The 26,124-nt window shown below is 42.6% G+C and overlaps 1 protein-coding gene across 2 annotated transcripts; it reads left to right on the top strand.

Moving 5' to 3' along the window:
- The first annotated feature begins 6,212 nt into the window (after positions 1–6,212).
- On the top strand, positions 6,213–24,722 carry LOC124141665. 2 transcript variants are annotated; one of them, XM_046509713.2, is made up of 7 exons: positions 6,213–6,325; positions 11,511–11,547; positions 12,005–12,154; positions 20,210–20,326; positions 21,773–21,925; positions 24,080–24,196; positions 24,522–24,722. In XM_046509713.2, the coding sequence occupies exons 1-7, from the start codon at positions 6,299–6,301 to the stop codon at positions 24,533–24,535; spliced, it is 615 nt and encodes a 204-aa protein (XP_046365669.2). In that variant the 5' UTR covers positions 6,213–6,298; the 3' UTR covers positions 24,536–24,722. The 2 variants fall into 2 exon arrangements, with proteins under 2 accessions (XP_046365669.2, XP_046365667.2); XM_046509711.2 differs by having other exon boundaries at positions 6,225–6,325; positions 11,511–11,553.
- The last annotated feature ends 1,402 nt before the right edge of the window (positions 24,723–26,124 follow it).

Raw genomic sequence — 26,124 nt, 5'->3', positions numbered from 1 at the left:
CAAACCCCTTTTGAGTAAATAGTTTATGGCAGAATCACATCAGACAAAGAGTTTAATTCATGGGTCATGGCTTGCACGACAGTACATGCCTCCCCTCACATTCGCCTTTAATCATCACGTGTGATGCCATAAGCAAGCTGGTCGTCGAGCCACCATGACGCTATTCGGATTGAAAACTAATGGTCACCGACGCGTTCGTTTTCCCGCCTCATGGCAGTAAAAAAACGCATTTGTCTCAGTTTGAAAGCATCGTCATTACAGCTGAACATGGCATGCCAACAACCAGCTGTAGAAAGAGATGCATGCGGGGTGTATTTGGGGTGTATGTTGAGACCATGTGCGTGTATACGGAGAGAGAGACAGACGAGAAAAAGTGACAGGAAACGATCTGACAACCGGCAGTTAATGTAATGTCGTTAACAATGTGGCAACAACAAATTTGTATTGTTTTGTAATTATTAGGATGGTAGAAATAATAACACGCGGTCCTAAAGCATCGAAACCAAATAGTATATTTCATAGTTGTCGATGCAAGAGAGGCGGTATATTACGACAACTATGTGAAACTGGTACCATAGCTCTAGTGCGTGGTCGCTGGCTAGACGGAAACCAAGTCTCTACGTTCGGATGGCAGGTCGGAGAGAATCAGCGAGGGTTACGCACACATTGGGGATAGTATATAGTATTAATAAGAATGTTTTCGTTTATCACAAAATGTTTTTAGGCCTAACATGGATATTAACTTTAGAAAATTATTTTAAGTCAGAATGCACATAGGAAGACAGGTGTTAATCACAGAGACTGGGAACCTGTCAATTGTACGAAATGTGAATGTTTTTTCGATTAAGAACAATACACTAGGAAACGGTGAAGCACCCCCTGAGATAATGAATTATAACCCATCAGCTTTACTGGCAATAATGATTATGGCAAGAACGTTACATCGTAAGAAAGTGCCCGTTCATGTTTGCCCCTTCTTATTATTATGCAGTATATTCAGGCATCAATATTATGCCCGTGAACATGGCACTAGGGAGGCGGAAGATGGCAAGTACTCCAAATGCATTCCATGGGATTGTCCTTCCAAGCTATCGGGCGTCAAATGGGCCACCTACCAAGGCAAGAATGGAGACTATAAATTTAGCAGGATCACTCGGGAACATGAGGATTATATGCGGCTTTTTGCTTTGAAGCGGGGTATAAAGGATTTATTCTGCCTCTCAGAAATCCACGCGCAGCCTGACTTGCCCGTGGCGGGGTATGAAAGATGTATTTTCCCGCAAAGAAATCTATTTCCCTCCCAGGAGTGAGCGAGTTTGGTTTTACGCCTCTTTTAGCAATATTCCAGCATTATCACGGCGGGGGCTTCGGCTGACCCACCCCCACCCCCCTCCAAGGAGGGATACAGAGTATGTTATCAAGTTCACGTGGACTTATCAGATCTCATCATTCTGACATGGAGGTATGATAATACACTTTGATATGGGTTCGTGGACACTTGCATCGGGAAGATGCAGCTAGGCTACATTACTCAGTCATCAACCGTGGCTCCTTGTTTGTTTTATTATTGTGATACATAACGTACATTTAAAAGTTTGGAAATAATACAGTGTTGGATCAATCATCGACCAGCCGTCAATGCCATCCAGGTGAGAAGTGAATGTTCACATTTCTGACATCGCATTATTATTGTATATGTAAAATAAGACAGAAAGATGGACGGAAACCATTGATTATTTTAGATAGTGTGTATTATGGAACCACCAAACCTCTGGGGATTTCATACCAACAACTCTATGGTATGATAAATAAAAATAAGGTAGGGTCATCTCAAAAATAAAATCGGGGACGTAAAAGGATATGACAGCTTTGATTAAGGGGTGATTTGGCGTATAATGAGTGAGTGAGTGAGTTTGATTTTACGCCGCTTTTAGCAACATTCCAGCAATATCACGGCGGGGGACACCAGAAAATGGGATTCACATATTGTACCCATGTCGGGAATCGAACCCTGTCTATGAGATCATATCTCCGCACCATTCATGACTATCGCAGGCAGGGCTTCCAGATCATTTACCTGGATTATTCCACTGACTACATGTGACTACCGTCAGATGAACGAAAAGGTCCCATGGTAACATCAGGTAAAGGTAATCGTGTTATTGTTTTGAACCGTAATCTGGGGCTTATTGGTGGATATGTGCTAGGTTTTGAGGCCAAACTGGTGATTATCATAAGGTAATGAATGGTGGTGTGTTCCAAGACTGGTAACAACATCAGCTACTGCCCAATCTAAGCAACCCCAGTGTCCTTGTCATGGATAACGTCAGGAAACGTCCGGGAACCAGATACTGTCGCGCCAACCACGAATAACCTGAAGACGACCATGCAGGAATATCTGACATCTAGCAATGTCGATTTCAGACCATCTGAAACGAACGTTCAAGTCACGGACAACATCCGCCTGAATAAGAAACCAGTGAAGTACAAGACGGATGTCCTGGCGACACAACACTATCCCGTTGTCTTACGTACTCCAGTCAGACATTGTGAACTCAACCCTATTGAGCTTATCTGGGTTAACTGTAAAGCGTTCGTGGCAAGACAAAACTCGGTAGCTATTACCAGTTATGTCCCTTTTATGTCCCTCCTATTGACCAATGAGATTCCACCTCTCATATCACTTACATTTGCTTCAAATAAAATGGCGATCTGAACTAGCTTCAAGATCGTTATTGTAATAAAACGGGTCTTACTTCGCGAAATGCACGAAATCACGTGAGTGCTTTGATTAATAACATAAAAAGATTTTGAAAATACTTGATGGTCTAAGTGTATTTTGAGCAACAAATAACCCAAAGATTAATGATGACAAAACAAATGTTGGTGATAAAAAATACTAGTTACGGATAGATATAATTACTTAGGAATTACATTTGAAGCAAATGGTAAACTTAAAAATATTGCTAAACCTCTCCTGAAAAAGGCCCTAAGGCCTACCACAAGCTTCAGTCTCCATTTTTAACCAAGATATACCAACAGCTCTTCATCAAAACATTATTCGAGCCTGTACTCCTATATAATAGCGAAATCTGGGGTATAGAATCGATCCTCCTGAACAACTCTGATTCATTCATTCTCGAGAAACTGCAGCTCAGATTTTGTAAATCCATGACTGAAGGATTTGCAAAGCATGTGTACCGCCATTTGGTTGTCGACAGATATTTTGCAAATCTCTTCATGTTCTTAATTAAAGTGCTCAAGTGATTTGATGCACCTCGCGAGGTAAGACCCGTACACTCATACATGTACAGCAGTCGTGGTGAACAGGTAACTCTGCTTATACACTGACATGCATAGGCTGCTCCCTCTGGTGTCGGTATGTCGTTGACAGTTCTCACGGTCCCTTTTCAATGTTACGTAGTGCATCCCACATCTCCAATACTATACCTTTCGATTGCCGTTTGTATACATGACACCACCTCGGGGCGTGGGAAGAAATCTCGAATGTGATGCACATAACTTCAGCAAATATATGTCCAAATTAGAATATAGCTGTAAGCAGCAATGGCAGATTCCAAATGACGCGCGTACAAAAAAATATTCGGCGATATTCAAATCCTCAAATGGTTTGCTGGTACCAACGTCGTCAAAAGTAAGGCACCACTTGCAGTACATCGCTGCTATGAAATTCGCGTATGCCGGAGTGTTCCAGGGTATTTATATCCATTCCCGACGTCGTCCATAATCGAATCCTCAAATGGTTTGCTTGTACCAACGTCGTCGAAATGTCAGGCACCGCTTGCGCTGATATCGCCGCTACGAATTTGGCGCGTCCCGGAGCATCCCTAGGTGTCTTAACCCATTTCAAACCTCGTCCATATTCAAGAAACTTCAAAGAGCACCGCGATTCGCCTTCATGCTTATACCTAGAATTCAAAAGAAGTCGCCTTCGTGCAAAAAACCAACAATACAACACGTGGCTGTAAAAGTCTTGGATAACGTTAGCGCTTTGGGAACAAGATGACTTCCTAGTGTCAAGCTATTCGGCTCTGATTGGTTAAATGGCTCCCGGTCGGATCTATGTATTATCAATCAGATCGTCTTGACTTGACGCCGCCATTTTGATTAAAACAATTGCAAGTATGAGAGATGGAATCTGATTGGACAATAGGAGGGACATTGAAGGGACATAACTCGTAAAAGCCAATGGTTTTGCTACGATCGAGTCTGGAAATTCCAGCCTAGTTTGGCAAGGGTGGAAACTGTACTTTTACAGTCTGTTAACTCCCTTGCCTATGGAAAATGTGAAAAAACCCATAATACTTCAGAATACTTTTGCTGAAAGTAGATCTTTGGTGAATAAAGGATAGTATGGGTATACACCTGGCTACATCGGTCCGTGGGTAAACCAACTCAATCTATTCTTAGAATAAAACCACAATATTATAAGTAATTCAGATTTCCTATCACCAACATTCAAAAAGACAATAAAGTCTAAATTAGACTCTCACTTCACATCTTCCCGAGGCAAGTGGGTTAACTTACTATATAAAAGTCCAGTTTCCACCCTTGCCGAACTAGGCTGGTATTATGGAGTTACATTTTGGCTGGACTAACGAGTCTATGCATAGTCCAATCAAAATCGCGCACCGAAATCGAAATCCAGTTCGTAAAATGTCGTGCAGATTTCGGTCGATTGCAGGATTTGCAAAGCATGTGCACCGCTAACTCGATGTCAGCAGATATTTTCCAAATCTCTTCATGTTTTTAATCAAGGTGCTCACGTGATTTGATGCATTTCGCGATGTAAGCCCCGTTTTATCACAATATAGATCAGATCGCCCTGTCTGGGCGCCACCATTTTGGGTGAAGCAAACGCAAGTGATACGAGAGGTGGAGTCTCATTGGTCGATAGGAGAGGCTTAGAGGGGACATAACTGGTAATAGCCACTGGTGGCGCTACGATCGAGCCCAGTAATTCCAGCCAAGTTCGGCAAGGGTGAAAACTGGACTTTTAAAGTCAGTTAACTCTCTTGCTTCGGGAAGATGCTCACTTCAAGGAAACTCTTCAGATGCTAATGCAACTAAAGGCACATGAAACAAACTTAGGACATACAGGGCATTTAAAAATGAGATAAAATTAGAACCTCATCTCAGTCACTGTAAAATACGGAAATATCGAGTGCACTTTTCTAAACTAAGATTAAGTAACCATACATTAACTACAGGACTTGGAAGACATACAAAACCTCCCTCCCTACTACATCAGAGACTGTGCTCTACATGTTCAACCAACGGGTCAAGCAATGGGGAAAGCCTTGTTTGTATTTAGTAGTAACCTGACACATTCTGTGACTAGTTCCATACTGAGAGGAATTTCTGGAGGGTGGGAGGTGTCATACTGGATAACGCTTTTACTGCTTTACCTCACGCTTCAGGCCGTTCCGTCATGCACGACAACACACGAATATTTTCTAAGTCATCATCATTGTATCTGTAAAAGTACCTTTTTATTAGGCTAATCACAGTACCAGTTAGGATAGGCTAGATTAGATAGATTTGCGTTTTTTTTTTATATGTATGCTATTTTCATAGCTCCATTATTCTGTTTATTAGATGAAGCCAGAAAATATTTTTTTTAGCATTTCCAACAGTACTTTACTCGCCTCTTACGACAAGCATGTTATTGCTGAAGACCTATTCTGACCCGGATCTCTACGGGTACTCTCTAATGATGTAGGTCACAGTGCCGCTAGCACACAGATTACTTGTCAGGTTAAATGCTAATGACAAGTTGTTGACGAAGTCGCGCTATCCATGACCCTCCCCTGTTGACAGAAGCTTTTCCACATTACGCCAACATTTGTAGGGGACAATTTCTATTTGAACAGCAAATAAGCAGTGATTCTTTGACAATTCACAGATAATATATTGTGACATTTATCATAAGGTAGGGGGGATGTGTGTGTGTGTGTGTGTGTGTGTGTGTGTGTGTGTGTGTGTGTGTCCTCAAGTGGTTGACCGTCTACCAGATTGTATTTTTTTAAAAATTATTTCGTAAACGGAGGGCTAACAAAACAAGACGTCATACACGGCAATTCACCTAAAAAAATTAGATTCCCTATAAGCCGTGAAATCACCGAACCATTCAGCCCGACCCGGATAGACCATTTGATTGGTCCGCTACCTGCATATACTCACTTCTTATTGGTTGACCTCTTATTGAAGACCGTTAAATAGCCGCCGGCGTTAAAGTCAGTTGTATATTCCCCACTGTCTAACAGGCTCCACCACAATGCTGTTGTTGCCAGTTATTTCGCTGGTGAGTTTTTTCATTGTATTCTATAACACCTACCTCCCTTCTCGCTCGTATTGTAAACTGCAACATTGTTAACCGTTATAATAGTTCATGTGATTTGGACATTATTGTTAGAGTACAAGCATATAGAGAAATGAGGATGTGAGCAATGGATGTTAACACAATTAACTAATACATTTACATGGTTACCTGGAAGCTAAGCATTACACAAACCGGTATTGTCCGTATATAAGCCACGGGAAATACCACTATTTAATGTTCTATCCGAAATTAAGCCCAGGGATTAAACTCGAAAAGGTGAGGTGAGGTGAAATTGGGTTTAACGTCGCGTCCAAGATTATTGCACTTATATAGCGACGGGCATGCACGTGTGTGCGTGTGGCTGCTTGTACTAGTCCGGACTGATGCTGATTTATAGTGCTAGCCCACTGAGAAACCATGCCGCAGTTTAACATGAATACCCCACTCAGACACAGTATACTGACTCCGAGCCGACCAGTACTTGTTTTAGCCCCTTAATGCTGAGCGCCAGACAGGGACAACAAGTACCATCTTTTAACGTCTTTTGGTATGACGCGGCCGGGGATCGAACCCTGGACCTTCCGCTCTCTGGGCGGACGCTCTACCACAAGACCACGGAGGCGGTCAAACTCGAAAAGGATTACGTCAGACTCAAGATACCAACATTAGACGTTAACAAGGAACGAAGCCATAAAGCTGACATCACAGCGACATAGTAACTTCGTACTCGTTTTAATCTTTATACTTCTCTATAATGCATCATAGTACATCATGATGTCGGATTTCTTGTTTTGAATAAGATAATTATGTTACAAACTTCTTCACGTGCAGAATATTATTTCTATAAAGTAATCTGATTGTTTTCCGATATTACGCCCATGGTCTTAATTTCGGATGGGCCTAAATACGGGAACCCCCCGAAGCTGCATCAATTCTCCCAGCTACAGGCTGTGGAATCCGGGATGAAGTCAAAAACAGAGATCACATGCAGCATTTTCTAGCGTAGCTTAATCCACAGAAGCCAGAAGTGCAAACAAACTGTTCCTGATATTTCAGTTCCTAAAATAAAAATTAGGTTGTGTTAATTGTGTAAACATAAAGACCACCTGCAATCACAGCTGTTGTCAATCTTGCACGTAATATATATAGAAATGTACATTTGGCACAGTTTCTATTGATAATTACCTGCGAAACACATTTCAATTCGTCATCGCCAAAACCTGTTGTATTGTTAATTTTATCGTATATGCTGTGGTCCTCTAAAACTCAGTCTGTAGCTTCACCTGTCAGTCTAGCTGTCCATGCCTCGATATCTCGAACGTTCTGATATAACGAATGTCCGGATATCTCGAAGTTACAACCCTCTAGGTTCGCGATATCGGGGTCCGACCGTTTATCGTAGATATATATTTATTGGTGTGATGCGTAGGTGTCATTGGTTGTAAAATGTTTATTGTCAATGAAGTATTTATGAATTGTCAATTGTCAGGCTTAAGAAATACGAAGCAATACATTTACTTATCAATGAGACGAATAAGTCTTACTTTTCATCAGACGACTAATAACGATCGGTTGATTGGAAAGTGTTGCGATGACGTGGATGTTTTGGACAGTTGCTCCTGAGATCAACCACTATTATTTGGCCTTGTCGAAACTTGATTAATTACAGACCGCAGCGATACATCTGGAATATTGCTGATTACGTTTTAAAACAAAACTGGTTGGCTGGCTGGCTGATTCACTGACACACTGACTGATACACCTCAGTGAACTAAGGCAGCTATAGTTATTCTGTACCGCCGAAACAACTAAAGATGACTATGTACAGTCTTTGTCCGTTTCACATCTACGCGATGTAAATTACGAAACTGAGACGCACTGTCTGTGATATAAAATGGTATGCTGAAAAGAAACCCCTAGATTGATATATACTCTGCCAAAAAAGAAACGCAAAAGTAATAAAGTCGTAAATATCCGACAGAGTGTTGCCGACATCCATACATAACGAACACCAACAATGAATTGGTCATTTCTGCATGGATTGGGATTGATTTGTGTTGAAAGAATGAGGTACTGCAGAAGTTTGGCGAAAAGAGGGGAAATCGCAAAAAACACAACCACGTGAGAACCTGGCGCCGAAACACACCAACATGACTTGGCTATAAAAAAAATGTTGATCGACCAAGCCATCGACCAAGCACCATTACAAGACTGTGGAACCGTTTTCAGACACACGGGACAGCACGGGACATCACTTGGTTGATGCATGTCATCGTATCCCAATTGCGTGGATCGATGTTCATGATGTCAGTCACTGGATTGTCTGGTCAAGACTGGATTATTTACAGACACCCGCCATATAGCTGGACTACTGCTGAGTTCGGCGTTAAACAACAAACAGTATTTCCAAAACAACATGAAAATATGTAGAAAACTGTCATTCAGGAGCCCATTTATTAAGGTTTCATACTGACACGTGTGTACGTTTCTACCACTCACTCACTCACTCGCTGATAACACCTTTACTGGTGCTTGAGCCATCCACCTAATAACTCTATAAACAAACTACGTATTTAATTCATGTAGAAAATGTATTTATTTTATTATACAGGTACATTTTAATGTTTCGTGGTTTTAATATAATTTATGTTTTAATCATGTTTTAAGAAGTGTCTGGTAAGCCTTTACCAGGCTGGATATTGTACATTGTATTGCTCAAATAACATATTATATTTTTATTATGTACAATATGTGACACCGTGATAAAATATATCTATCTCTACTCTGTTATATTCGAAACATTCCTTTAACGAATATACCGTGCGACTTTGACGGTAATGCGCGTCGCCATTATCTTGATACAATATACCTCGACAACATGTCTCATTATATACAGAACCACATTGCTTTCGATCTAATTATAACTGTACGAGCAAGGGTGCGGATACATTCGGACGCGTAGACACACAACTGTTGGCGTGTGTTGTTGACATGACGTACTGTAGCATCTACACCCGACCGCCTTCTTCTCTCTTATTACCTTGGGCTGAGATTGATGACACAGTAACTGTGAACACCACGTAAAACATCGTGAGGGGTGCCGGGTCTTTGTAACCTCATTCACAAAATTAAAGATGGCGGGGTGGTCAAGGGGGCTGCAGGTGTGTGTGTGTGTGGGTGTGGGTGGTGGGGAGGGGGGGGGGGGGGGGGGGGGGGGCTGCTGCAGGTGGATGTTGATGTTGATGACACATAACAGAGATAACAGATATTGGGGATCATATATACTCACCGCCAAAAGAAACGCGAACCATAGAAACATATAAAAGTATGTACGTTAAGAAGAGTTGTTTCTACTGTGTACCAGTTAATGAATGAGTTTATTCACCGGCCCGTGGATCGGGTCCCATCACAATGTCATGTTATGCACACTGGCAACAATCAGTCTCACATTGTTACAATGGCATCTTTCTACAAAACTGGCACATCCTTAAGAAGAGTGTTCCTTTTCTTGAGCGCAAGAAATACATACTTTGCAAATCTTCTTATAACAGAGGGGTTGCAGCTATATAACTGTTTTAGTTTACTAGAGTTGGACTTATGCAATAATATTTAGGAAGTACCTGTTCCCTTAAAATCGAGTACAAATTAATGACAAAACTAACAATCAGTCATGTGTTACCACAGAGTGTCTGTATTCTTATCACAATATGCTGTACGTATTTTTTTCATAACACGTGTGATAAGGGATGTCAAATGTAACAAATGTTATATTTGGGATAACACTTTCTGAGTAAAGTACAGATTCTCGTACTTTTTGGGGTTTAGTCTTGATTGAACCCATACTGCCAGAGTGAGGCACCTAATCGTGAGCACACAAAGTCGGCGATCTAACTCACTCAGCCACCGAGGCTTCTACAAAAATGAAAGTCCGACAACTGGTAGTCTAGATCACGTACTTTGTGTACCCCTCTGACAAGTGTAAATTTGCACGGCTCCTATGGCCGAAAGCTATGAATGCACAATGCCATTTAGAAAGTGGTCAAATGTAACAAATGTTATTTTGGAGATAACACTTTCTGAGTAAAGTACAGATTCTCGTACCCAAAATCGTACGAGAATCTCTACTTTTTTCAGTTGTCAAATGTACATGTATTACACGTAGGGCTGACAAACAACGTGTACTTTGGCTAATGCTGTTAACACTATACCGCATCACTGCCGACCTAGCCAAGTACAAAGCAAATGTGCAGCACAATATTCAACGACACAACAGGCATTCCCGATAGTCACTGTTTGAATACATGATCAAATTATAATGTGCAAACACGTGTATACAAACCGCATGATCTGAAGATTGGTTGAACACATGGTTTAAACCGCTCCACCTCCAAGTACCTTCACGTTAGTTTCAAAGTGATTCATTGCAGTATTGGGTTTGACGCTCTCTCGATAGCTTTCGCTTGCCGTAAAAGGCGACTATGCTTATCGTAAAAGGCGACTAACGGGATCGGGTGGTCAGGCTCGCTGACTTGGTTGATGCATGTCATCGTGTCCAATTGTGTGTATCGATGATCATGATGTCAATCACTGGATTGTCTGGTCCAGGCTCGATTATATACAAACCGCCGTCATATAGCGGAACTATTACCGAGTGTGGCGTTAAACAACAAACAAACAAACAATTTTATGATTTAAAACAAGCGAAATCAAAGTGACTTTAACATATCTATTTGAGAGATCTGGCACTTTTGGGAGTAAAACATCCTTTCAGAATTGTAACGGGCTATTGATTCCACATGTTAATTTAACAGTAATGTATAATTTCATGAACTCCTACCCCTGCCGTCATATAGCTGGACTATTCCTGAGTGCGGCGTTAAACAACAAACAAACAAAAAACAAACAAAAACAAACACCTCCCTACTGTACAGATTTAATCATGTATGTCGCTAAAAATGAACAATTAGCTTCTAACTTTTCAGGTAAGAAGAAGAAAGCTGTAGAACTGTATGCCAAAGGTGAACACACACGCATACCCACACACTAGTCGCTATATAAATACAATAAACTTCAAAGTGCACCGTATGCGGCTCTGTATCCCGGTATAAGGCTATGAACGGGTAACCTCCTATAACGCTTATAATGACCGTTCTGTTGTCTATTTCAGCTTCTGGTCGTGTCAGTCCCCGAGGTCGAGCTCCTGTGTAAGTGTGAGTGGAGCATTTAATTACACATGTTGTTTGTATGACAGTATTCTTTTATTTTGGTAATTTCAATTACTTGCTCGTTTTTACGAGGGATTTTTTCTCTCTCGTAATTTCGATGATTTTCTCGTTATTTCAAAAACTCAAAATTTCAATTATTTCTCTTCACTTCGATTATTTTCTTGCATTTTCATTTATTTTCTCGTTATATCAAGCTTTTTTAAAAAACTCGAAATTCCAAACTATTGGTAATTCCAATTATGACTTTTTCTCGTTACTTCGATTACTTTCTCGTTATTTCATGTTTATTTAAAAAAAATTCTAATTTTTATGAAAATAATTGAAATAACGAGAAATGTCGATTTATTAAGTAAATTAATGCAACCAAAGTGGCACCATTAGGCATTCGTAGAGAGCAAATTGTGACACTATAACGAGGTATCACTGCATGTTATAGCGAAACCAGAGAGAACTACCCGATGCAGATTAGGCTCCGACTGTGACACAGACGAATGCTGCGTTAGCACATTCCCGCAAATCGGCAGGAAGAAGAGATCCTTATTCTCCCGTTCGGGAGTTTGTCAACACCTCCAGACAGTTGGCCAAGGTTAGTGTTTAGTGTAAACTGTGTACTGACGTTATAACGGGGTTTCATTGTTTCTCGCACACATGTGGGTGAGAAACACATTTGAGATGACTGGTATAGAACGTGTGTGAGATCGAATTCCAATCCTGTGATTGGCTACTCTATGGTGATGACCTAGAGTCAAATTATGACGGACAAATGTCCTGATGGTAAGTCATTCATAACTTACTCATGTTTCAGTGGAATGTTCACCTACGTCTGTGTTGATCGTTATGGGTTTTTTAGCATGTAACGTGAGTGAGTGAGTTGGGTTTAACGCCGCTTTTAACATTATTCCAGTTATATCACGGCGCGTCAGCTTAATGTGGGAGGAAAGCACGAAGTGATGCAGGTCTAAGACGTTTACCACTTCGGTGAAACCCACGAGCACGGGTATGGTGCTGACAAACCTAGAAACATAATCGGGGCGAACCGGGATTCGAACCCACAATCACAGGTTTTTGCGTGCCCAAGGGACGCAACTCTGCACCGCGAATCGCGGCGCCTTAGACGACTGGGCCACCCGTGCCCCCTAGCATGTAACGACATACATATGTCCCTCCTCTTCAACCCTCATGCACTGCGTCGAATAAAATTCAAAATACATGAGGCAAGGGCGTTAATTGACTTTAAAAGTCCAGTTTCAAACCCTTGCCGAACTAGGCTGGAATTCCTGGGCTCGACCGTAGCGCCACCAGTGCTTATTAGGAGTTATGTCCCTTCTAAGCCCCTCATATGGACCAGTCAGATTCCACCTCTGGTATCACTTGCATTTGTTGCAAACAAAACGGCGGCGCCAAGTCAAGACGATCTGAGCGATAATGAAGATCTATATTGTGATAAAACGGGTCTCACATAGCGAAGTGCATCAAATCACGTGACCACCTTGATTAAAAAACTCGAAAGGACTTGGAAAATATCGGTTGACAACGAGTTGGCGGTGCACATGCTTTGCAAAACCTGCAATCGACAAAAATCTGAACGACATTTTACGAACCGCATTTCGATTTAGGTGCGCGATTATGATTGCACTATGCATAGACCCGTTAGTCCAGCCGAAATGTAACTCCATAATACCAGCCCAGTTCGGCAAGGGTGGAAACTGGAGTTTTATAGTAAGTTAACTCACTTGGGGGGGGGGGGGGGGGGGGGGGGGGTTTAAAGCGTTCGCTCGTTACGCCGAAGACCCGGGTTCGATTCCCGAGATTGGTACAATGTGTGAAGCCGATTTCTGGTGTCCCCCGCCGTGATATTGCTGGAATATTGCTAAAAGCGGCGAAAAACCAAACCATACTCACTCACTCACTCACTCACTCACTCACTTGCCTCGGGAAGATGTTATTGGCTAGTGTTCACAAAAAAACACGTTTCACGTAGGCCGGTTATGAGACATCTATTGCATCACGTATATTTACAGCTCAGCTGCGATAAATGCATCACCGAATTCTTCATACATTTTAGAATTAAATGACAAATGGTCTTTGTCACCAATGTAATGCATATGAAATCAAGCGATTTCAGAAATGCTTTTGAAAACGTTTTCTTCACGTGAATTTGTATGGTTTGGAAACGTTTAAGGAACAAATTCTGAAAAAATCTAAAGAAGGTATTAAAAAATATATATATCCAACTGAAGAGACAATATTCAAGTTAAGATAACGTTTATCAGTATTCTAACAATAATATATTTGTAGGTGTTTGGTGGAAACATATTTTAATTTTCATTCAGGGGTAGATAAATGATTGTGGTAACTATAATAGCATAACACTATCATGCATCACATTGAATACAAAAAGTGGTACACCAGGAACACCCCAACCTACTTAACGGTCAGTGGCTGAATGCAGATACAAATCCAATTCTTAGCAATAATTTAAAGCCAAAAAAACACAAAAGGATATTTGATCTAGTAGCTAATGGTATTTAACAACAGTTTCTGCACTTACGTTTGCATCATTCACAGCTCCTGGTGTATTTGGTGTATTCCTCAATACATCCAACATCTCCATGTGTATCTCCTGGAATGCTGTTGTCTCCTTTTGTCCCTGGCTGCAGTGAAAACAACAATGTTTCACATTATGACAAAGTTATAACTTGAACTATATTCAATAAGCATTATATTGTTAATCCAAAGATGAAATATATTATAAATAGATTCAATACATGTACATCAGCCTACAGATTAGTAATGTATAAAGCAAGTACCATAATCAAGAAAAAAGATCTAACATCTTTTTTCCACATCCCACTCCAAGTGTAAATGATGGAGACAAACCAGTGACTGACAGTGAGAAACGTCCTATGAACTCAACGCACAAAGACACACAATCAACCAAGCTATTTTGTCACCTATTACGATAAACATGGATTAGGGTCTGGAGACATTCTAAACCAAAATCCAAACGGGAATAGATGTTTGAAACACCTGTTGTAACCTAGCTACGAATCATGCCATCATTGTGGAAAGTTATTAGCTGGACAGCAGTTTCGTAGCATTATAACCAGCTGGTAACCAGATTCGTTCAGTCTTTGATATATTTTTTCCTATCATTGTCAAAAAGAGTGAACCAAGTATATGAACTTTATTTGGTCCAACATTTACTGAACAGTGCCAAAATTAAGTTCAATATAATTCAACACGTCCCTTTTTAATTATGGAAACCCATTTGTCTAGAAACTCTCCATGCTGTGGCCAGTCTAGGTCATTTACAAAATTCAACATGCTGTGTTCATCTGTACATACTAAGGAAGAAAAAATAATGTTTCGAAAACTCAAGATTTAAACTATATGCCCATGGGCCTGCCCATACACGTACAGGCTGACATCGGCTTCGAAAACTAATCTGCCCGCTTGCAAACGTCCTTTGTGAATGTTTGAAGGTCTTCATTGATGATATGAATTAAGTTACGAGTTTCCTGTAGTTGTATGTGGATCACATTCTCTTCTCTTGTCCCGTCACATCAACCTTTAACTGTTGTGCGTGTGGTTGACAGGTGCAGTTGGTAAGACATAAAAAATGTTCGGTACAGTATTCAAAATTTAAAGTGGTGTGCAAGTCCATGCGCAGCTACATGTATTATCATAGTTGTTTACACCAGGGCTGTTATGCATTGTGAACTTCATTTCAATGCCACATTTAATAATGACTATTACTAACAATGGATTGCAACGACAGATCATGTTTGAAAAGAAGTTGGTATCAAACAAACCATGACATTAACATTACCAGGCTGTGAGAAACTCCTGGTTGTATTCGCCAACTTAAGTACAGCAGTGTCCGTTACACAATGTGATAAGCCACATATTTCTGCATTCAACATGTAATGTTGATGTGAATTTGATGATTGTTCAAGTACAAAAGGGAAAATATTTTCCGCATATGCACATTAAACTTTTCACTTGGTATTGTGTAGGTTGGTGTCTGGTGCAGTTGTTAGGCTTTCAGGACTGTAATTTTCTAACCACTTCAGACTAACCACTGGTAGTCTAGGGGCGCGTTGCAAGTCAGGGATTGCTTAGAGAAAGCAAATTAATTGCTCATCCCGGGGTCTGCAACAGTTCTAAGTGCATGTGCACACTTCCAAAATGGCGGCGCAGCTACCGCTTGGTTGCCTTGACGTAGAAGAACATAATAAAAGAGGCTCTATGACGAGCTGGAGATATTTATGACTAATTTGAAGATGTGGAGCAGACTGAGGATGATGGGGTGTAAACAACCTTTACTCATTTCTTCGTTGATCCAGTCAAGACTTTCTTGTTCCGCTGTCAGCTGCTATTTTGGTTTTTAACCAAAGCGAACTCAGCCAGCGATTTTTTCGATTGAAAGCAGCTGATAGTTTGCACACTGTTGTAAGGCATCGCTGTTCATCGCTTGCAAGCGATTCACGCTTTGCAACACGCCCCTAGATCACATACTTTGTGTAAATGGGCAAGACTCCCATGTCCGAAAGCTATGAGTGAGTGAGTGAGTAAGGTTTTACGCCGCTTTTAGCAATATTCCAGCAATATCATGGCAGGGGACACCAGAAATGGGCTTCACACATTGTACCCATGTCGGGAATCGAACCTGGGTGTCGGCGTGACAAGCAAACTCTTCAACCACTAGGCTACCCCTGAAAGCTATGAATACGCAGTGCCATTTAGAAAGTTGTCAAGTGAAAATGAACTTACCCCCTAAGAAAACAGAGTTCAACGATCTAGCTCTTGTGGTCAGGCAGCTTAGCAAGATGATGGGGACATGCTGGAAAAAGGCACCAAATTTTTCCACGTGCCCTTTTTGATGGGAGCCACTTCATCAAGATGGCGGATGGCAGCCACCTTTGATTAAAAAATGTAACATCTATAAGTGCCAATTTCTCGTCTTCCTAACCCCTTAGAGGGTCAATATTGGTGTCAAAATATACATTTTCTGGGGCAAGGAATGCAACAAAACTATTTAGTATGTCACTAGATGAGTATTTATGCCAATAATCAATCAATATCTTTAAGATATATGTCTGTTTAGCAGCTTGGGTATTATGCATTGTATGACAACAGCCTACTGCTGAAGCACACCGATGCCCTTTAAATGAACCTGGAACTGAAGACAGATCTGAGCCATATAAATCCTTCCTGAAAATGTGCATGCTTTGGGGAGCTAAATAAATTGCCAGCACCCCTCACTTTTGGAAAAGACATTGATGTATTTTATGTAGAAAACCTGATGGACATCTTCATGAGTTCATGACTCTAAAGGCAGATAACAATGTCAGGGTTATGACCACAGACCTGCAAGTAACTGAGTTATTGAGCAGAATTGAGGGTGGTGACCTCATTGCAATAGATGCAAAATACCACTTGTTCAGCTGCGAAAAAGGCTCTTCATCACGAGTGCCTTAGACAAGCTTGATCATAACCCATCAAGTACCACAGCCTTATGGTCCTTCCTTTGCACAGGCATCAGTCTCTTTCAGTTCCCCTCCAAGGCCCTGTTCCACAAAGCGATCTTAGCGCTAAGTCGATCGTAACTCCAATTCTTTAACACTGACTTACAACAATCGTAGCGCTAAGATCGCTTTGAGGAACGGGGCCCAAGTCCAATGTGGGACACTTCCAGGATGGAATATGCATGCCCTCTCCAGAAACGAAGAAGAATCATCGGTTGCCTGACAACTTCACCATTGTGCCGGCAGTTGCACTCAAGAAGGCCAATGTGGCTGTTCCCAATACACCCAATCCGATCAAAGCTGTGGAGGGACACCTGGGGGGGGAGCACAAGGGGGACATTTTGGCCTGGTCAGCCTACCACCCATCTCTACAAGGCGTATCAGATGATGTACTGACTGCCCTCACACAACTCTTGCCACTGTTCTTTGAGAAGGCTGCTACAATTTCCATGATCAAGCATGGGATGGATTACAGCGCGAAGCCATGCAGTTTCTGATTCCTGGATAGATCCCAATAATGGCTGTGGATACGCACTGGCCAAGTTTGTTCAATGGAACTGGTCTCAAACACATGGTGAAGATAATCATGTTTGGTGGTCTCCCTTTTGAAATGACCAACGTGGAACACATACGGGGAATACTTGGAAGCCTCTGGATGGACCATTGCACCGACTGAGGCCAGTATCGCATCCTCTGGCACAGCTGATTCCTTCCTTAAAGCGTCGCACCTCACCAGGACAAGACATGCCCACAAAGTGAGCGCTCTGGCATTGGCCAAGCTGCAACAGGATGCCTTCTTGGACATGGTGACTGTGGGACCACATGATGAGAAGACCAAAGAAGCTTGGAGACAAGATATGATCACCAAGAGTCCAACATTCCAGTACTGGGATGCTATCCTGAACATGGTTGGTTGGTTGGTTGGTTGGTTGGTTTGTTGTTTAGCACCGCACTCAGCAATATTCCGGCTATATGACGGCGGTTCCTGAACATGGAAATGCTGGGTCAGATATTTGTGTGGGCCCAAAGAAAACAGGATTTCCCCCCTATGTGGAATCACTGAGGGCTATCGTGCCATGGTTCTTCGCCCTTGGTCACCAGAACTAAGCCAGATGGCTTCCTATTCACATCCGTGACATGGTGCACTTCCTCTCCACTACCGACATTACCACATTAGACGTATATGCCAGTGGTGTCTGTGTTCAGCACATAATGAAACACTTGGAGACCTCTGAAAGAGTTGACGTGGTCTGGGATACCTACATCACGAGCAGAGTCAACAAGGTAGAAGCGAGGCAAGGGGATACGACGGAAGGTGGCTAGTCAGAACAAGCCACCAAGGAATTGGCCAGATTAAGTGCGTGACCCTATGAACAAGTAGGAACTCTTTAATCTCCCTCTCCAGCAGGGTTGCATGCACTGTGTGGCCAATTGGCAAGCAGGTTTTCATTACGTCTGGAATCAGAGTGGTTGGAACAGACACCAGGCACTCCATGCTGCCATGTAACCATGAAGAGGCTGAGACCTGAATACTGATTCACCTGCTTGATGCCCTGGAGCATGGCTGTTCTACCGGCTTCGTACACACTGTGGGACGGATGCTGTCGTTATCATCATCAGCAAGTTCCATGCCCTGCTCACCAAGTATCCAGCTGCAGACATCTTGGTCGCCTTTGGCACTGACAATAACTACACATATACCAACTACAAATACCATCTGCAATTCCCATGTGCCACTGTTACACAGGCTGTGACACAACTTCGGCATTCTGCGGGAAGGGAAAGAAATCGGCATGGGAGGCTTTGAATTCCTACCCCGAGGTCACCCAGGCCTTCAACTGCACTGCAAATCTGCACTAATATGATGCCCACCACTATCAGCGCTACACAATTATCCTTTATGGCAAGACGGGTGATCTGGAATCTGTCAATGAAGCACGTTGACAGTTCTTCTGCCAAAAGACACACACACACACACACACACACACACACACACACACACACACACACACACACACACACACACACACACACACACACACACACAACGGAAAAAAACGTTGTCGTTGTTTATCGCACAATAAAACACTGTACTTTTTTGTACGATAAACGACCAAGATTAAGATTATTTAATTATCACTAAATATATATGTTGTCGTTGTTTATCGCACAATGAAACACTGTACTTTTCTCGACAGGATAAAACCAACGGATAAAAACGTTGTCGTTGTTTATCGCACAAAAAAACACTGTACTTTTTTGTACGATAAACGACCAGGATTAAGATTATATATATAATGGGTACGTTTCTCGAATTATTACTAAATATATATATATATATATATATATATATAAACCAAACGGATAAAAACGATATCCATTGGCGCAATGTCGAATATGAAGGTCATGTAGGGTCGACTTTCAGTGTTTACAAACAAACATGGCGTCGCACTTGTCATTCGGCGATCGCATCAGAATGAACCATCGGGAATCAGGAGAATCTTCTGCAAAAATTGCTATCATTATTCAGAAGAATATTCCAGTGTCTAACTGGGACGTAGCTAAGGTATTTTACATCTTTGGGCGACTTTGGAGATAGAAATTGCGAAATAAGGACACAGGCCTAGTGGGATCAGTTCCATATCTGCGCTTGTAGACCTCTGCGGGTTGGAACCTTTTCCCAAAACAAAAACAGTTGGATTTTGTCCGAATTGTTATCTCTCGAGCGTACACACCGATGGATTGCCGCAAGTAGAAACAATACAATAATTGTGTAGGCTACTGTAGTTTTGCCTATACATGTATGTTGTTATGCCACTGTATAAGAAACAGATTTCAGTTAGAACTATATTGACTGTTGTCACTGTCCGACTGACACATCACTTACCTTCTAACGTTATATATATTAATGCGCGCATTCCAGGAAAACTTGCAATGTTTAGGTAATGTTTGTGACAGATGAGAAGAAATTTTTCAAGCACAGAATTGAAGAATGGCATTATATGATAAAGAGATTATGACACTTGTGTGTTTGGGGATGGTACAAAGCCTTGTTTAGAATATACTGAACTTGTGTATCATGTAAAGCGACTTAATTATCTATGTTACAGGATGTTTGACGAAGTATAACTCGGGTCAACCGAATGGCATTGTTTCCCAGTGTCCTTGTGAAGCTAACCTTGAATGTGTCGGAAACGGTCTTTTCGTCGTACCACAGGATGAAACAGGTGATGTACACTTGACGTGTTATAATGCAATACACACGTTTATGTAGTGCACAGGCGTGCACACAATTAAATGTCCATAATTGCTTATTATATGCATATAAAGATTATATTTGACACCCAAGTTTGTTTTATCAATTTATTCGTAAGCACCAAGCAAATATAGACTGCGTACTTACAATTCGAGTGCAGTCCAATATACAGTCGAACCCGTTGTCTCGAACTCGGATGTGTCGAATCCCCGGATGTGTCGAACTCACAGTCCGGCTGTCAGACAGTAACAAGGTCGAGTCAGATGAGTCGAACTCTGGATAAGTCGAACTGTTTCTCTTGTCCCCAAGGACAAGGGGGTTAGAATGTAGTAAAAATTTAAAACAACTTCACTACAAAAACGTTTATAATGATTATGTATTTCCTACTACCTATTTAAAGGGGCGGTGGGATAGCCTTGTGGTTAAAGCGTTCGCTCGTCACGCTGAAGAGCCGGGTTCGATTCTCGACATGGGTACAATGTGTAAAGCCCTATTCTAGTGTCCCCCGCCGTGATATCGCTGGAATATTGCTAAAAGCGGCGTAAAATCATACCCACTCCTGTTTATATGTTTGTGAATGTGATTGAAGCAACTTTGAACAGGATTTAAATAACCTTTGGTTCATGGCGTGTCAGCTATCTGACACAGACCGACAGAATATTTTATTCTCACCTAATGCTTACTCTTGCATTTACAGTACATATAACATATAATTTGGTTTAATGCCGGACTCAGCAATATTCCAGCCATATGCCGGCTGTCTGTAAATAATCGAGTCTGGACCAGACAATCCAGTGATTGATGTCACGAGCATCGATCCACACAATTGGGATACGATGACATGCATCAACCAAGTCAGCGAGCCTGACCACCCGATCCCGTTAGTCGGCTCTTACGACAAGCATGCATGTCGGAAGAGAAGACCTGTACTAACCAGGATATTCACGGGGCATATTATTGGGTAATGCATAAGTCGTTCCTCGAGGAATTATGGGAGTCTGTTGTTAATCAGACATATATACAATGATATGCTGTACACCATTAGCAATACAACAGGTGTTGGCAGGTGTGTGACAGGTAGTATTCATGGTATTCATGTTAAACTGCGGCATGGTATCTCAGTGGGCTAGCATTTTAAAATCGGCATTAGTCCGGCCTAGTACAAGCAGTACGTCGCTACATAAGTGCAATAATCTTGAACGCGACGTTAAACACCATTTCACCTCACTTATATTCCGTGCGATAAATGTTAGGGGACAGGCGCGGATGAAATACATGCCAAAATGTTTATCATATGATTGGTTGAATGGAAAGTATGCAAATTATTAAAACGTCATTATGTCAATGATTGAGTGCTCTGAAATAATGCTTGTCTCTTCAAGTTTGAACGAATAATTGGAAATATTACATCTCACAGGAACTTGTCAAGCCAAGAAAGTAACGTGCAAATCTGGTGCCGACTGCGGCCCTGGCGAGTGTTGTAAGGGTAACGATCAGGTGAAGGGCAGGAAGAAGAGGCAGATTGGTGGCAGCGTCGGAGTCTGTACACCTCTCCAGACCAGTGGAGGAAGTGAGTATAGGGAGGGTGACAGCGTCGGAGTCTGTACACCTCTCCAGACCAGTGGAGGAAGTGAGTATAGGGAGGGTGACAGCGACGGTGTCTGTACACCTCTCCAGACCAGTGGAGGAAGTGAGTATAGGGGTGGCAGCGACGGTGTCTGTACACCTCTCCAGACCAGTGGAGGAAGTGAGTATAGGGGTGGCAGCGTCGGTGTCTGTACACTTCTCCAGACCAGTGGAGGAAGTGAGTATAGGGAGGGTGACAGCGATGGTGTCTGTACACCTCTCCAGACCAGTGGAGGAAGTGAGTATAGGGGTGGCAGCGACGGTGTCTGTACACCTCTCCAGACCAGTGGAGGAAGTGAGTATAGGGGTGGCAGCGTCGGTGTCTGTACACCTCTCCAGACCAGTGGAGGAAGTGAGTATAGGGAGGGTGACAGCGATGGTGTCTGTACACCTCTCCAGACCAGTGGAGGAAGTGAGTATAGGGGTGGCAGCGTCGGTGTCTGTACACCTCTCCAGACCAGTGGAGGAAGTGAGTATAGGGGTGGCACCGTCGGTGTCTGTACACCTCTCCAGACCAGTGGAGGAAGTGAGTATAGGGAGGGTGAGAGCGATGGTGTCTGTACACCTCTCCAGACCAGTGGAGGAAGTGAGTATAGGGGTGACAGCGTCGGTGTCTGTACACCTCTCCAGACCAGTGGAGGAAGTGAGTATAGGGAGGGTGAGAGCGATGGTGTCTGTACACCTCTCCAGGCCAGTGGAGGAAGTGAGTATAGGGGTGACAGCGATGGTGTCTGTACAAACCTTCCAGACCAGTGGAGGAAGTGAGTATAGGGAGGGTGACAGCGACGGTGTCTGTACAACTCTCCAGACCAGTGGAGGAAGTGAATATAGGGAGGGTGACAGCGACGGTGTCTGTACACCTCTCCAGACCAGTGGAGGAAGTGAGTATAGGGAGGGTGAGAGCGATGGTGTCTGTACACCTCTCCAGGCCAGTGGAGGAAGTGAGTATAGGGGTGACAGCGATGGTGTCTGTACACCTCTCCAGACCAGTGGAGGAAGTGAGTATAGGGAGGGTGACAGCGATGGTGTCTGTACAACTCTCCAGACCAGTAGAGGAAGTGAGTATAGGGGTGGCAGCGTCGGTGTCTGTACACCTCTCCAGGCCAGTAGAGGAAGTGAGTATAGGGGTGACAGCGACGGTGTCTATACACCTCTCCAGACCAGTGGAGGAAGTGAGTGTAGGGAGGGGTGGCAGCATTACACACATGGAAAACGGTCTTGAAACCATGCGTAACTACAAACCTGTGACCTTATGGTTAGCTGCACGTCCCCCGTCAGTTGACAAACACATTGCTTTTGTAATAATTTGTTTTTAATGTGTATAGTTTCATAAGGTCGTGCAAATATGATTTTGTCATTTCACAGTAATGAGTGCCCAATGGGCACCCTCGCTTTTCAAGGAGTCTCTGTATAAAGCATATTGCTGTAGCGTCTACCCGGAGTGCGGAAGGTCGGTGGTTCGATCCCCTGGCCGTGTCATACCAAAAAGCCGTCATATGATGGTGGTTGTTCTTACAGCATAAAACAAGGACTGGCCATCTCGGTATTCATGTTATGATCTATCAGTGGTCTAATACTAAGTGAAATAATCTTCAACGCGAAGTTAAACCCCATTTGACCTCACCATGTTGCTAGTAGGGATGGGTATTGGAGGTTTAAAGTGTATGACAATAGTTTGCGATGCACAAGACTGTATTGCGATACGTATCACCATATATTGTATAATTCTAAATTTTGAATTCAGAAGCAGTCTGATACATTAAGGTATGAATTGAAGTTCATAAATGGTCCAAACAAGATGCTGGTAGAACATAATGTTTACTCAGTCAATAAATACGCAGCTATCTTGTGGCCCCGGATGCATGCTCCGAGGCAGCAAGGGCATTTGCCAAGTTCTTTGTTGTTTGTTTGTTTGTTTGTTTGTTGTATATAACATTAAACTTATGATAAAAATCGCTATTTGAAATCACCCGATATATCGAGCATGAAAAAATGATATTGTGATACGTATCGCGGAAAGAATGAACCTCAATTTACCGATATACCGATAATACCGCACACCCCCAGTTGCTAAAGTCTATATCTCCCTTATCTCAAGGTTGTCTGACGCAATATGGTTCCGGCAAGCAAAGCTCAATTGTCCCGAGGTGCCCGTGTGTGACGTCCCTCACGTGCCAGTCAACGGGGGTGATCACAGTGCCCCTGGGGGAAGAAGGTAAGCTGGGTCTGTCTCCCTCTGGGGAGGGGGGTGGTGGTGGCGGCGTGTTGGGATGGTGTGACATTAATGGGGTAGTGTTCTCATGGTTGTGATAATAGGACGGCATGGCATGGTAGCAGAATAGTGTGGTGGTAGTGTGGTGTTGAAGTACTAGGATAGTGTAGTGTTGAAGTAGAAGGATGCCGTAGTGTGGAAGTAGAAGGATGGTAGGAAGGTGGTTGGTGGGGTGGTAGCAGGGTAATGGATTGCTAGGATTGTGTAACTGATTTGTTTGCTTAAATCTGTTTTCGCATAAATATCCCTATTTGTTTGTGTTGGACAGGTATCTGCGTCTGATCACTTTCCAACCAGAGTCCTCCGTCAAACAGCAGCAGTTAAATGGATTCAAAATGTTCCCTGTGTTTCTCAACGTTTCTAAAAATGTCAAGCTTAAGATAAAAATAAAACTCTTTATGACCGGCCCTAGTGTTTATGAATATCAGTTTCCAGTATAGTTTAAATGAATAAAATCTTTTTCTGTCAACAAAGTTTGTTTATGAACTCAATTACTTGTTTAACATGCATAGAGTAAATATTTCATCCACATTACGTCGACCTGTAAATAATCGAGTCTGAACCAGTGATTGATATTATGAGCATCGCCCCACGCCGTCGGGGAACCATGGCACATTATCAACCAAATCAGCCAGCCTGACTACCGATCCATATGGTCGCCTCTTACAGCATACGTTGGTTGTAACCTGTTCCACCACGGAATCGCCACGATTTCCCCATTTCGGTTATTCGTTCAGGTACTATTTCAGGATCTCCGGCTGTTGCCATGGTGATTCCGGGTTAGAGTATACCTCGAATGCCTCCTTTTGTTTTGTTTGTTTGTTTGTGTGTTTGTTTGTTTGAAAAATAGATCCCAGATCCCACCATGGATAATATTGGTTTGTTTATTTGTTGTTTAACGCCTCACTCAGCAATATTCCAGCTGTATGACGGCGGTCTGGAAATAATCGAGTCTGGACCAGACAATTCAGTGATTGACATCATGAGCATCGATCCACGCAATTGGGATACGAAGACATGCATCAACCAAGTCAGCGAGCCTGACCACCCGATCCCGTTAGTCGCCTCTTAAAACAAGCATAGTCGCCTTTTACGGCAAGCATGGGTTGCTGAAGACCTATTCTATCCTGATGTTCACGGGTCCGAATGCCTTCTGCTTGTCGTAAGACTAAAATGATCAGCAGGTATTGACAGAGTATGACGCTCTGTGTCGTCCGACGGAGTGGATGTTTGGTGTGTCGGTCCAGATTCGAGTATTGACAATATTCTTTTCTCGCTGTTCCGATTTGTCAGTCGGAGGGAGAGTGGTTTACGGCCGCTTTGAACAGTATCATAGTTACATGACGGGGTGTCAGATTAATGTGGGAAGTAAGCCTGACGTAATTCAGGTCGTATTATATCTCTGATAAAACCTAGGAGCACGGGTCAATTGTTGACAACCAGCGAATCTGAGATTCGAACAGACAACCCATTCGTGACCAACGTGTTATTCCGGGACAAGCCGAATAGCGACTCGTGCCCCTCTCATGCATTCGTGACCAACTCGTGTTATTCCGGGACAAGCCGAATAGCGACTCGTGCCCCTCTCATGCATTCGTGACCAACTCGTGTTATTCCGGGACAAGCCGATTAGCGACTCGTGCCCCACTCATGGCTATTTTTGCGACCGGGTTCAGTCTTAGCGCAAACGGGCATACCTAAAACAATTGTCAAGTCGTTGCGTGATGGATCACATATATTTCTCCATATAGTCTATAATTTTTAGGTGCAATAGGACATCGGGATATGCGGAATTCATACAGTATGATTGAAGACATGTGTAAAATCAAAAAATATATCTGAGGGATTCTTTGACGAAGAACTTGAAATCA

This window comes from Haliotis rufescens, unplaced genomic scaffold, assembly GCF_023055435.1.
Source record: "Haliotis rufescens isolate VD_foot unplaced genomic scaffold, xgHalRufe1.0.p SCAF_21, whole genome shotgun sequence".
In the NCBI taxonomy this organism is placed as follows: Eukaryota; Metazoa; Mollusca; class Gastropoda; order Lepetellida; family Haliotidae; genus Haliotis; species Haliotis rufescens.
This window is presented reverse-complemented; position numbering and strand designations above follow the sequence as displayed.

What these genes read in the sequence shown, in the direction of transcription:
- LOC124141665 (XM_046509711.2), top strand. Translation starts at nt 6,299, where the DNA reads ATGCTGTTGTTGCCAGTTATTTCGCTG. An exon ending in TGTTGCCAGTTATTTCGCTG is followed by an intron (nt 6,326 to 11,510) that starts GTGAGTTTTTTC and finishes TGTCTATTTCAG; the next exon opens with CTTCTGGTCGTGTCAGTCCC. An exon ending in CCTCCAGACAGTTGGCCAAG is followed by an intron (nt 12,155 to 20,209) that starts GTTAGTGTTTAG and finishes TCTATGTTACAG; the next exon opens with GATGTTTGACGAAGTATAAC.